The sequence below is a fragment of the Sinocyclocheilus rhinocerous genome, unplaced genomic scaffold (genome assembly GCF_001515625.1).
Source record: "Sinocyclocheilus rhinocerous isolate Xijiao unplaced genomic scaffold, SAMN03320098_v1.1 scaffold807, whole genome shotgun sequence".
Classification (NCBI taxonomy): Eukaryota; Metazoa; Chordata; class Actinopteri; order Cypriniformes; family Cyprinidae; genus Sinocyclocheilus; species Sinocyclocheilus rhinocerous.
Genome location: NW_015650326.1, coordinates 1,022,512 through 1,035,759, shown reverse-complemented (window position 1 = coordinate 1,035,759; position 13,248 = coordinate 1,022,512). Strand labels below are relative to the sequence as shown.

Here is a 13,248-nt window from a genome sequence, read left to right as displayed (position 1 = left end):
CATATATATATATATATATATATAAGTAGATGCCTCATTAGTGACTGTTTCTATGGGCCGCGATACGTTCCAAATGGCAGACGTGTCAACGTATCTGGAGCGGTCGATATCTATGATAGTAGACGCAAAACATCAAATTTTCATTTTTGGGTGAACTATCCCTTTAAGCTAATGAACAAAATCCATTTTGCCCAAAGCTTTTTTTATTAAACACATTTACTCACAAAAAAATGTACACAGGCTCTATTTGACGCAGTTTGAAGTGGTATTTTAACCAGCTTCTCTGCAGGAAAGATTACTACATCACCATGGTGAAGTGGGCAACCAGCACCAAACTAGCAGTAAACTGGCTGAACCGAGCGCAGAACAACTCCATCCTGACCTTGTGTGAGGCCACAACAGGCATCTGCACAAAGGTATCTTCTGATATACACTAGCACACACACTTAATTATCACTATTGTCCATAATAATAGCAAAGTCATTAAGACTATAAAATAACAAATGAAAGTCTGAGAATTACATCATGACCTTTAATTTTCCGGAAAAGGCTGTAAGGGTGACAGCGCCTATTGTTACATCCAAATGTATTAAAATGCACGTCAATTCAATGAAAGAAAAGATTAGTCACTGCTTCGGTTTTGAATAAAGGACTTTGTCGCACAATGGTAGACATACCGAGGAAAAAACAATAATCTGTCGGTGTGTTTTCAGAAACATGAAGATGAGAGTGACAGCTGGCTTCACAGACAGGTGAGTCACACATCACGCTGCGTCTCAGAGCGGAGACACGTACGGTGTGTGGGATGTGTGTGTAAGAGCGCTCGCCGAATGTCCGCTGATGGGAAGACTTGAATCTCTCTGCAGAACGAACCCCCGCTGTTCTCCAGAGACGGATACAGGTTCTTCTTCACCCGAGCCGTTCCACAGGGAGGCAGAGGGAAGTTCTTCCACATATCCATGTCCACTTCCCAGGTGAGCTGACAATGAGAAACCACACGCTACTTTAATTGGATAGTTCACCTAAAAATGAAAATTTGCTGTTAATTTACTCACCCTCCGACCAAGATGTAGGTGACTTTTTTTTTTTCAGTAGAACAGTAAGTAAGATTTTTAGCTGAAACCGTGCTCCTTGGTGATTCATATTATGCAAGTCAATGGCTACTGGCCCTTGAGCGTCAAAAAAAGCATATCAAGGAACACAAAATGAATACCTGTAGTTCCTGGCGATATATAGAGTTCTTAAAAAGCAAAATGATCAGTCTGTGCAAGAAACTGACCATTATTTGCAACATTATTACCTGTAAACCTTAGATGAACCAGTTCACCAGTTCAAAAGAATGATTCGTTCGTGAACAAGACCTCACTCCAGACCGTTTGCCTGAGGCTCTGGATTTCAGGAAATAATGTTGTAAATACTGTTCAATACAGACCAGTTGCTTCACCTCATAAGACCTAAATATGTCGTCAGAAGCCATGCGGTTTAATTTTCTTTTGCATATATACGTTTTTTTGACTCTCAAAGTGACGGTAGCCATTGACTTGCATTTTATGAATCATCAAGGACCACGGTTTCAGCCGAAAATCTTCTTTACTGCTCTACTGAAGAAAAAAGTCACCTACATCTTGGTTAACCTGAGGTTCAGTAAATAAACAGCAAATTTTCATTTTTGGGTGAACTATCCCTTAAAGAGCATGTTAAAAGTAAGGAGTGACTTCCTTTTGCCGTCTCTTTCAGCCCAACAGCAGCACAGACACGCTACAGTCGCTGACGTCAGGAGACTGGGACGTGACGCAGATTTTAGCCTACAACGAGGACACCAAACTTGTGTAAGCATGTGTGATCAGCAGCATTCAAAAGACCCAGATGCTTGATTCTATCCATATTGTCAATAAAAATGTCAGAAATATACCTAAAATAAAGCAATATACCATTACCTTTTGAAACATTAAAATGGATATCTGTAACAACAATGTCTTTGCAGATACTTTCTGAGTACAGAAGATGATGCAAGACGGCGTCAACTCTACAGGTATGACACACACACACACACAGTGATGTATTTGGAAGCATTGCACTGATGATGTGTTGTTTTTTTAGCGCCAACACCACAGGATCCTTCAACCGCCGCTGTCTTTCCTGTAATTTAAGCTGTGGATACATCAGCGGATCATTCAGTCCAGATGCTAACTACTTCCTTCTCAACTGCAAAGGTTTAATGCTTTTTCTATGCAAAACAACTGTAAATAACTTGTCTTATACCTATAGAGTACAATACGGAAAACCAAATTTTTAAACAGCCTTGGATCCGGAAGTATTTTTTACTAATGCTGTTTATTTTTCCCATAGGGATTTTAAAAAGGTGGGTGTTAAAAGAGCTACAAGCCATGAACCAAACCAACCAGCTACAAGCTTGAATCAAAGCACTGCAAACTTGGATTTGAAGCAAAAAAAAATTGGACAAAAAGACTAAGTTGTGTACTTAACGGCTTTGAGGAAAAGAACCAGAATCCCATGAAGCATTTTAAATGACATAGTTGAATTAAAAACCATGTAGTTTGAGAGCTTAGCTTCCCTATGGAGAAAATTAATGTGAAATTTACTTTGGAACCCAACTGTATATTTGGTCCGGTTCCAGAGGTCCAAACTCTCCATAGGGAAATTGAGTTTTAACAATAACTGATAAACCTTTAAAGACAGACCTGTTGTGAGCTCCAAGGTTGTTAATCGATTGTATGTGGCTTTGTTGAACTTGTCTGTTCGTGTTTATTCAACTTATTTTTTAATTAATTGTGTTTAATAGTGAAAAACTACATTACCCATGATGCTATACAGAAAATTCCACCAATCAGAGAGTCACAGTGAGCAAAACAACCAAAAGAGATCTTTAGCTCTGACCATTACCATGACCTCAAAATACTTATATTTACTTATATATATATAAGTATATTTCTATAGATACAACCAACAACTTTAAAGGATTTATATTTCTCCATTGTTTTTAATTTGATTAATGTCATTCACAATGCTTTATGGGATTGTACTTTCCATCACCAAAATCGTTAAGTACACAGTCTTGTACCTTTGTCTTTTTGTCCGATTTTCATTTACGGTATTTTTTTGCTTCAAGTAAATGTTTGTAATGTTGTGATTCTCCTCGTAGCTGGTTGGTTGGTTTCATTGCTTACAACACTTAAAAAAATCCCTATATGGGATAAATGAAAGGGGAAAATACTTCCAGAACCAACAACGCTGAAAAAGTGGATTGGTACTAATGTACTCTATTACATGGTTTCTCTAGAATAATTGATTCTGATTGGTCAGTTGCTGCATTCTGCGGTCAGATGTTGTAGAATAGACTGTTGTCTTAAGAAACCAATCTTCTACATTGCTAGTTTTATATATCTCATATGCTAATTGAATAGTTCACATTTTAGATTATTGAAATAGAGAATTCCCCAATAACAGGCATTAAGTACTATTAGACCAGAAACAATATGGAATATAAAGTCAGTGTTTCAATAATTGTATTTTTTCTCTTTGCCGAGTTTGGCTCAGTGACTCTGGCTGATCCCAGTCTGTTAGTCATGACATCATTACCCTGCTGAGTGTTTTACCAACAATAAAGCGTGGTTGCCATGGTCACTGATCTGTTTAGCAAGGTCTGTTGAGCACAAGGAAAGGTCAGTGTTTGCGTTTTGAATTAGATGAAGTCAGAACAGAGCCTTATGGTCCTTGCAGCATGATGCTTCCCCAGACCTCAGCAGAGAAAGATCCGTTCTTGTGTAGCTGATGCTTCCCACCGGTTGTGTGGATCAAACCAAGCATTGATAGTCATCAAGATCCATTTTAGGTGCTGTATAATTATTCCATGTTTAGTGATCCTAAATGGGGTTTGAGTGCATTGATGAATTCCTGAAAAACCCAAAACCACACTGTAAAAACAATTTGTTGAGTCAACTTTTCAGATTACAGGTTTTCAGATTGTATGGTTTGTTAGGACAGGACCATATTTGGTCGAGATACAACTATTTGAAAATCTGGAATCTGAGGATGCAAAAAAAATCAAAATATTGAGAAAATCGCCTTTAAAGTTGTCCAAATGAAGTCCTTAGCAATGCATTACTAATGATAATAAATTTTTTTATATATTTACAGTAGGAAATTAACAAAAATGGATATTTTTCTTACAAGAACGCATCGATTCGCTACAGGAGGCCTTTGTTCACCCCCCGGAGCCGTGTGAGAACTTTTTTTTATGGATGGGTGCTTTTTATTTCACATCTTTTGGACAGAAGCAATGCAACACCCGCTGAGTGCAACGATAGAGCTTGAAAGATCAAAGACAATTTTTAATATAACTCCGACTGGATTCGTCTGAAAGAAGAAAGTCATATACACCTAGGATGCATCGGGGGTGAGTAAAATTTTTGGGTGAATTTTTGGGTGAACTAACCTTTTAAGACTGCTTTTGTGCTCCAGGGTCACATATGTGTTTTTGAGTTGAACTTTCAGCTTAGTTGAGGGCCAATGAACTTAAATTTCCTTGTTGTCTGGAAAATTTATAAAAAAATTAGTTATGTCTACAAAAAAATTAAAATGGGTTGAAATGGCAAAATCTCAAAATATTTTTTTTTATAGTGCAGCTTTGATCTAATCAGTAATTACAGTCAGAATAATTTGTTATAATAGATTTTTTATACTTTTATTCAGCAAGGATGCATTAAATTGATCAAAAATACAAAATATTTATATTTCAAAAAATGCTGTTCTTTTCATTCTCTTTTCTTGCTGTTCTATTCAGCAAACAATAAAAACACTGATAAATGTTTGATTCAACATTGATAAAAAATAAGAAATGTTTCTTTATTATTGATTTCTGAAGGATCATGTGACACTAAAGACTGGAGTAATGATGCTGAAAATTCAGCTTTGTCATCACAAGAATAAATTACATTTTAAATTATATTAAAATAGTGAAAAATTTCACAATGTATAATTGTACAGTATATCACAATATTCTTAACATTATGGTCAGTAACGATATATATCATGATATACAGGTTTCATTGAAACATAATTTTTAAAAAGTACTGGATAATAATGGTCCTTATGACAATTTCCATTGTATCACAAATTTGAATAATTGAAATTTGAAAATAGCGTTTAATTAAATAGTTTTTATTTACATTTTATTTTATTGAAATGGTTTTACTTAAATAGTGAAACTGCTTTATAAATAAATAAATATTTAAAAATGCTCTATAATTTTTTTTTTATTATATGTATGTCTGTATATTGTCCATGCATGTGTCTTTGGTAACTGTAGCATGAAGCCAGACCAGATTGGAGGCTATTCTGGCCAAAAATCATCCACTTAGGAAGAAATCATCTGTGCAACATATAAAGTGTTTTTACATGCCATTTAGAGACAGATTCACCTAAAAGAGGTTACTACAATAATAGAATATTTCACATAGATAACTCCCAGAATATACAGTAATGCATAAAACAAGCGTGATATAGAGTAATGTTCAGATACACAATAAAGGCCAGCGTGTTTTTCTGAGATGTGATGACATGAATATACATACAGTGGGTATAGAAATGTTATAAGAGTAAATACAGCTGGTGTCCGTTTTCTTTTCAGGCTGCAAAGCAACAAAATGTGATTAATTTATAGGGCGGTGATTCTTTTCTATACCCACTGTATACAGTATATGCTGTCAGACACTAATCTTCACCTCTGTGTTTTTCTGCGCAGGTCCCGGTGTGCCACACACAGCCGTTTACAGCACCAGAGACGGAGAGTATGAGAGTGAGTCCTCAGTCTGTTACTGCATTTAAACACTATCAGCAGCTACGGACTCACTTTATCAGCTCTGCACCCAAGACTTTACTGGAACGGTATTTCTCACGATAGAAGACCTAGATAGGCGCTTTATCAACCGTGTTCAGAAGTTGAATGTGCTTGAAGAAAAACGCAACAATGTGAGATAAACATTTATCGATTGTGTCAGATGAATTGTTAGAACACCACATCCTCAGATTCTCTTCTGTAAGAGTGTGAGCCGAAGCTGTGTGTTTAGCATAATTAGCAGTGATTATCAGCGGCCTCTTGGGGGAAAAGAGGAAGCGGGACAAAACAGACTCACTTGCTATAACTCGCTCTTGTGATTCACAGCAAGTCAGATGTGTTGATTTTGATGCCCGTATTAATAGATAACAGTATTTTTACACCAAGAGGTCAGGGTTTAGCTGGTTTGTATGACCCTGTTAGCCCCTGCTGGTAATTGTTGTAACCACACCATTCAGGGGGGAAAAAGTGGCCTATTCTCTGACCGCCATTTAAAAATAGCCATGTATTCTGATGATAAACACATAATTAATATTTCATTATATTGTAGTAGATTTTTTTTTACCAGTTTGCTTATTACTATACAATACTGTTCAGAAGTTTGGGGTCAGACTTTTTTTTTTGTTTGTCTTTGAAAGAAATGAAGCAAAAATACATTAAATTGATTAGTAAAGTGACAGTGAAGAGATTTATAATGTTTCTATCAAAAGATATCTATTTGAAAAATTATTTTCTTTTCAATTTTCTATTCATCAAAAAATCCTCAAAAACATTATTATGGTTTCGACAAAAAATATTACGCAGCACAACTGTTTTTAACATTAATAATAAAATAAAACAATAATAAATTTTTTTGAGCATCAAATCAGCATATTAGAATGATTTCTGAAGGATCAGGTGACACTGAAGACTGGAGTAATGATGCTGAAAATTCAGCTTTGCATCACAGGAATAAATTACATTTTTAAATATATTACAATAGAAAATAAATATATAAATAAATATCTAAAATAAATATTTCACAGTATTAGTTTTTACTGTAAATAAATGCAGCTTTGGTGAGCATAAGAAACTTTCAAAATGACGAAAAGATCTTACTGATCCCAAAATAGTGTATATTTTATAGTACACAGATATATTTCTCTGACCATCTTCTGTATGTGATTCACTCAGAGCTGCTGGATGTGGAGCTCAATAAGCAGTTGAACACCACTGTGAACAACACGCAGATGCCCAAAGTAGAGTACAAAACGATCAGCATAGATGACTACTGTGAGTATCTTACATCAAACTCTCCGAGTCAGTTTTCACAAAGCTGAGGATCGTCACAGCACAGTAACTTTCCCATCATTTGCACAGGTCTGAACATGCAGATTGTGAAGCCAGCGGGGTTTACAGAGACAGCTCACTACCCCTTACTGCTGCTGGTGTAAGTCACTCACACACACACACACACACAGAATAACTGATACATGATCCACACAGCGGATTAGTCCAGCAAAGACCGGACTAAAACCTGTACTAACATTAAAGCTGTGCTAATGTGTTTATTTTCTTAGTGTGACTACATCAGTGCTGCTGTTGCTTTGTGAAGTTGGTGTGAATCTCATGAAAACGCTCTCATTAAATGTACCTTGATGTCGATTTTTTTTGTGACATTATTTTCCTCCATTCTGGATGTCATTATATACACAGTATCTGAGCAACTGAGAAGATAGTGATCAAAGTACATTTTAGAAATATCACCTGTCCAGTTTCCAAATCTATGTATCAGCATATGGGAGTCAAATTGGAGACTACAGGGACTCATTTCAATTTAAAGGAACACTCCACTATTTTTGAAAATAGGCTCATTTTCCGCGCTGCGTAATATCATTGTGCCTGCTGCACCCATGGTATGGCAGCAAAGTTCCTTGATTATTACGCCGGAATGAGAGTATAGTTCCTAGCCACATCGGCCTAGAAAATCGCAACTTTTCATTTTCCGTCGGTCTTAGTACACGATGTAACTACAGAAGAGTCAAGTTTTAAATAGGAAAAATATCGAAATATCGAATATTTCCATTGGATTGGTATTTATCATCTGTAGCATGCGGTGTGAAGTATTTCACTCAGTTCTCTGATCATTCCGATTCAATTTCAGTGAGTGAAGAACAAATTTATACTCATGTGCTTTATGTATTACGTGTGTTTTCGTCTCTGACAGACAGCATGTTTTCTCCCTCTTCTCGGAAAGCTATGATGCATTCAAAACATCGAGTATAGAGGGGGTTTCCAGGTAATGCGTGTACTAGCTGGACCCCTGCTTCTCGTAAATACTACTGTGTGCACACATTATTTTTTGACAGACATCGATATCATAATATTCAAATGATGTGGATTTGAAAATAGCATAATTGTACGGTAATAATTATTTATTTCTTAGCTGGCAAGTTTTCAGTGATTGATGCCCATGAGTGTGTTATGTTAATGTTTTTAGTTCTAGTATTCCAATCGACGGCCAGTCTAAGTTTTTGACGAACGTGATATGAGGGGTGAACTATGTTTGATTTTTGGGTAATTATAAAACATGCTGGAGACATGCAAAGTGCTTTTTGCGGAGTTTCTTATATTTATTTTATGGCTTAAATTACATGTTACTCAGAGACTGACATGTCTGGCTTGTCAAAAATGCTCACAATTTTTATTAAAATTTTTACCCAGAAAGGAGTGGTTTGATGTACTAAGTTGCTTTTTTTGTCTCTTATAACCAAAATATTTTATTTAAACGCATGCGGATCCTGTTGTAAATAATAGAATAAATGTAAATAATGTAAAAAATCACTTATTATTTATTTTATGGCTTAAATTACATGTTACTCAGAGACTGACATGTCTGGCTTGTCAAAAATGCTCACAATTTTTATTAAAATTTTTACCCAGAAAGGAGTGGTTTGATGTACTAAGTTGCTTTTTTTGTCTCTTATAACCAAAATATTTTATTTAAACGCATGCAGATCCTGTTGTAAATAATAGAATAAATGTAAATAATGTAAAAAATCACTTATAAAAAAATGATCATTATTACCCCTTAGCAGATTTTGACACACACACACACACAGAGGGAGAATTAACGGTGCAAAAAAATAAATAAATAAAAACCCTTAAATAGGCTTGATTGATTATTTATTTATTACATAATTTTCTTTTTTTTTTTTGTGACCCAGATATTTCATCGTATCATTCATCCAGTGGGTTTTAAGTACAAGGTATCAAAACGTGACGTTGTTTTGAGGCATTTGATCGGATGGTTCTGACACGTTTGCTTTGCTCTGGTAGGGACGGTACCCCTGGTGGTCAGATGGTGACGGAGCAGTTCCAGGTGGACTGGACCACGGTGCTGGTCAGCTCCTTCAACACCATAGTCATGCGTCTGGACGGCCGCGGCAGTGGCTTTCAGGGCACAAACCTCCTCCACCGCATCAGAAAGAAACTGGGGGAGTTTGAGGAGAGAGACCAGCTGGAAGCTCTTAGGTCAGACCATCTACATGAACGACACTAAAACTACAGCAGCATCAGTGCTGAGAGAACACTTTACTTCACGCTTACATCTCTTCTATGATTCACTGCAGAATTATCTCACAGCTGCCATACATTGACAGCTCAAGAGTTGGAGTTTCTGGAAAGGTGAGTTTGCTTGGTGACTTGGGGAATGAGTGACATGTTTGAGTAGTGTGAGAATAGCGGAGTTGTTTACCTAGTAGTGTGCTTTTTTTTTTCTTTTTCCCAAAAGCGAATTTTTCCAACAAGTAATGAGGTAGCATGACAAAACGCTTTTATATCACATTAGGCCTATGTATTTTACTTTTATTTATATACTTTTATAATTTGTATTAATATTTTGAATTAGCTTTTCATTTTATATTTTCAGTTTTAATTCATTTTAATTTTAGTTTAATTTTTGGTAATTCTGTGATGTGTTTTCATCATATTTATATTTGAATATTACTATTTAGGTTTAATTTATTTTTATGAATCATATCAACTTGTGGAAAATGGGCATCTGATGACCCCTTTATTTAGGGTTTTATTTTTTTTTAAGGTTAGTAATTTTAGTGCGTCAACTTTTTTATTTACATTTATATTTTATTTTAGCTATGAATGAACAAAGATAGTTTTAGTTTACTATAATAACCCTGCCCGGAAAGCGATTGTTATTAAATTTTGATGAGTGATTATAAAGACATTTTGTGTATTTGTAATAACATGCACTGATGACTCGTTCAAAACTCAAAAGCAAGAACACATATTAAATCTTAAGAATCAAACATATTAAAATTAAGAATCAGTTTTGATGTCATGTTGGCTTCAGGAAGTCTGTATTGTTGGATTCATATTAATCTTCTCAAAATTCTCTCTTGATGAAATTGTACCATGTGATGCATGATTGTATCATTCAGCATCATTTATGTTCACTCATCACTAATAACCTGTTTTGTCTGTTCAGGCATATGGAGGATATCTGGCCAGCCGACTATTACGCTCAGATGAAAATCCAAATATGTTTCAATTCAAAATCAAGTGTGGCACCGTCATCTCCCCCATCACTGATTTCTCTTTATACGGTATGATGTCATATCCAGTGTTTGATCACACATGCCTGTCATTCATTTATTAGAATAAAATGAATGGACTCATTTCAGTGTTACTGATGATCATCTGTCCTGCAGCTTCTGCATTTTCTGAACGCTATTTAGGATCACCGCAGTCCAGTAAGAGAGGATACGAGGTAATGCAAACAACATAAGATGGTTGAGGGTCAGGTCAAATAAATCTGTTACCAGATTTAACAGGTAGTAACTGATTACATGTAATCTGGATTACGTAATCAGATTCCAAAAATTAAGTACTTGTAATTAGATTACGTTTTAAAATGCTCAATCAGATTACAGTTACTTTTTATGGATTACATGATTACAAATTATTCACACAATGGCAGTACATTATTCATAATTTATTTATTCTGACTAATAGTTTTTTCTCTTTTAAATTTTTTGGTTCATGTGATGCAGGAATTCCCAAACTTTTTGTCAGTCAAACCACTTTGACCAAATATTTACTGAGATTTAAAGTTAATATTTCAATAATTTAACAACACATTCGCACATTTGTTAGTGGTCATGCATTTATTTCTCTTTTTTTAATAACAATAATCCCATTTAAATCTATAAACAAGTCATGTCAAATGTAATCTAAAAGTAATCCAAATGTAGTCAGAATACATTACCTAAAATGAGTAATCTCGATTACACTACTGACTACAATTTTTAACATGTAACCAGTAACAGACTACAATGTGTAAGTAATCTCCCCAGCACTCTCTCTTACATATGGTTTTGGCTTGTATTTTTTCAGATGGCATGCTTAACAGACCACATGGAGCAACTGAGGGACAAAAAACTCATGATTATTCACCCGACGGCGGACGGTAACCCTTGATTTAAACAAAGCTTCTTGTGCTTAACTTCTTTATTTCTTAAACACATGCTTTTCTTTCATTTGTTTAACTGACACTGTGTAAAATGTCTTTCTGTTCACACAGAGAAAGTCCATTTTCAGCACACGGCCAAATTTATCACCCATCTGATAAATGAGAAAGCTAATTATACACTACAGGTAAGAGCTGATCAGCTGCTATTTAAGCTCTCAGCTATTGACACTTACATTTCTGCATTATGTAACATCTTTTTAGTGGTGTTTGTTGCATCAAGTGTCACAGTTACTGTTACATATACTAAGGGTTTGTGGTTTGGGCAAGACACTAATTAATTATTACATTATAACTGGTTCTGTTCCATTTGTGCTGTAGACTTGAATGACACCTCAAATCATGTGACTCAGTGAGGAGAGATGTGATATTTTTACTCACTTCCTCACAACAACTTAGCAACTGCATAGCGACATACTAAAACACTCAGACACCCTAGCAACATGCTAAAAACACTCAGACACCCTAGCAACCACATAGCAACATGCTAAAACACTCAGACACACTTAGCAACATGCAAAACATTCAGACATCCTTAACAACCACATAGCAACATGCTAAAACACTCAAACACCCTTAACAACCACATAGCAACAAGCAAAAAACACTCAAGATACCCTAGCAACGTACAAAAAAACACTCAGATACCCTAGCAACATGCAAAAAAAACACTCAGACACCCTTAGCAACATGCTAAAAACACTCAGACACCCTTAGCAACATGCAAAACATTCAGACATCCTTAACAACCACATAGCAACATGCTAAAAGCACTCAGACACCATAACATCATGCAAAAAACAGTCAGACACCCTTAATTACTACATAAGGACATGCTAAAAACACTCAGACACCATTAGCAACATTCTAAAAACACTCAGACACCCTTAGCAACATGCAAAACATTCAGACCCCCTAGCAACCACATAGCAACATGCTAAAAACACTCGGACACCCTAGCAACATGCAAAAAAAAAACACTTAGACACCCTAGCAACAAGCTAAAAACACTCAGACACCCTTAGCAACATGCAAAACATTCAGACATCCTTAACAACCACATAGCAACATGCTAAAAGCACTCAGACACCATAACATCATGCAAAAAACAGTCAGACACCCTTAATTACTACATAGGGACATGCTAAAAACACTCAGACACCATTAATGACATGCAAAAAAAGAAACACTCAAGCACTATTAGCAACCACATAGCAACATGCTAAAACACTCAGACACCCTAGCAACCACATAGCAACATGCTAAAACACTCAGACACCCTAGCAACCACATAGCAACATGCTAAAACACTCAGACACCCTAGCAACCACACAGCAACATGCTAAAACACTCAGACACCCTAGCAACCACACAGTCAAATGCCAAAAAAACACTCAAAAATAAGTAATGAATATTGAACTGTTATGTTGATGTATATGACAGATTTCTGAATAAAACAGGATATTCTCTCTCTCTCTCTCTCTATATATATACAGTGTTGGGGGTAACGCATTAATATTGTAATGCATTACTTTTAAAAGTAACTTTCCCCAATATATATATATATATATGTGATACACACACACATTCAGAAATCAGTCACATTAGTGTAGTAAAATGATTGGTACTTGACTGAATGAGTTTTGTTTGTCTGTCAGATCTACCCAGATGAAGGCCACTTCCTTCACTCGAGAGACTCGCAGCTACATCTGAGTCAATCGCTGGTCAACTTCTTCGTGGAGTGTTTCAGACCCCCAGAGATACCGACTGAAGATAAAGTGGAGCAGGACAACGAGGATGATGGTTAAAGTTCTACTCAGATCCAGCACAAGCCAGCTTACAGCCCAATATGCAAACTCCTCCT

The 13,248-nt window shown here is 35.8% G+C and overlaps 1 protein-coding gene across 3 annotated transcripts in view; it reads left to right on the top strand.

The window, feature by feature from the left end:
• The window catches only part of dpp6b (dipeptidyl-peptidase 6b), a 111,574-nt gene that overhangs the window by 97,000 nt on the left and 1,326 nt on the right, over positions 1 to 13,248 (top strand). For all 3 annotated transcript variants that reach the window (XM_016516744.1, XM_016516746.1, XM_016516745.1), the window contains exons 11-26: positions 290 to 416; positions 714 to 752; positions 867 to 974; positions 1,738 to 1,829; positions 1,985 to 2,032; positions 2,101 to 2,213; positions 5,765 to 5,818; positions 7,031 to 7,129; positions 7,217 to 7,286; positions 9,176 to 9,370; positions 9,469 to 9,523; positions 10,344 to 10,461; positions 10,567 to 10,625; positions 11,252 to 11,324; positions 11,439 to 11,512; positions 13,043 to 13,248. The exon at positions 13,043 to 13,248 is cut by the window's right edge and continues 1,326 nt beyond it. In XM_016516744.1, coding sequence (XP_016372230.1) covers positions 290 to 416; positions 714 to 752; positions 867 to 974; positions 1,738 to 1,829; positions 1,985 to 2,032; positions 2,101 to 2,213; positions 5,765 to 5,818; positions 7,031 to 7,129; positions 7,217 to 7,286; positions 9,176 to 9,370; positions 9,469 to 9,523; positions 10,344 to 10,461; positions 10,567 to 10,625; positions 11,252 to 11,324; positions 11,439 to 11,512; positions 13,043 to 13,192 — 1,474 coding nt within the window. In that variant the 3' untranslated portion in view covers positions 13,193 to 13,248. The remainder of the gene's footprint in view (positions 1 to 289; positions 417 to 713; positions 753 to 866; positions 975 to 1,737; positions 1,830 to 1,984; positions 2,033 to 2,100; positions 2,214 to 5,764; positions 5,819 to 7,030; positions 7,130 to 7,216; positions 7,287 to 9,175; positions 9,371 to 9,468; positions 9,524 to 10,343; positions 10,462 to 10,566; positions 10,626 to 11,251; positions 11,325 to 11,438; positions 11,513 to 13,042) is intronic.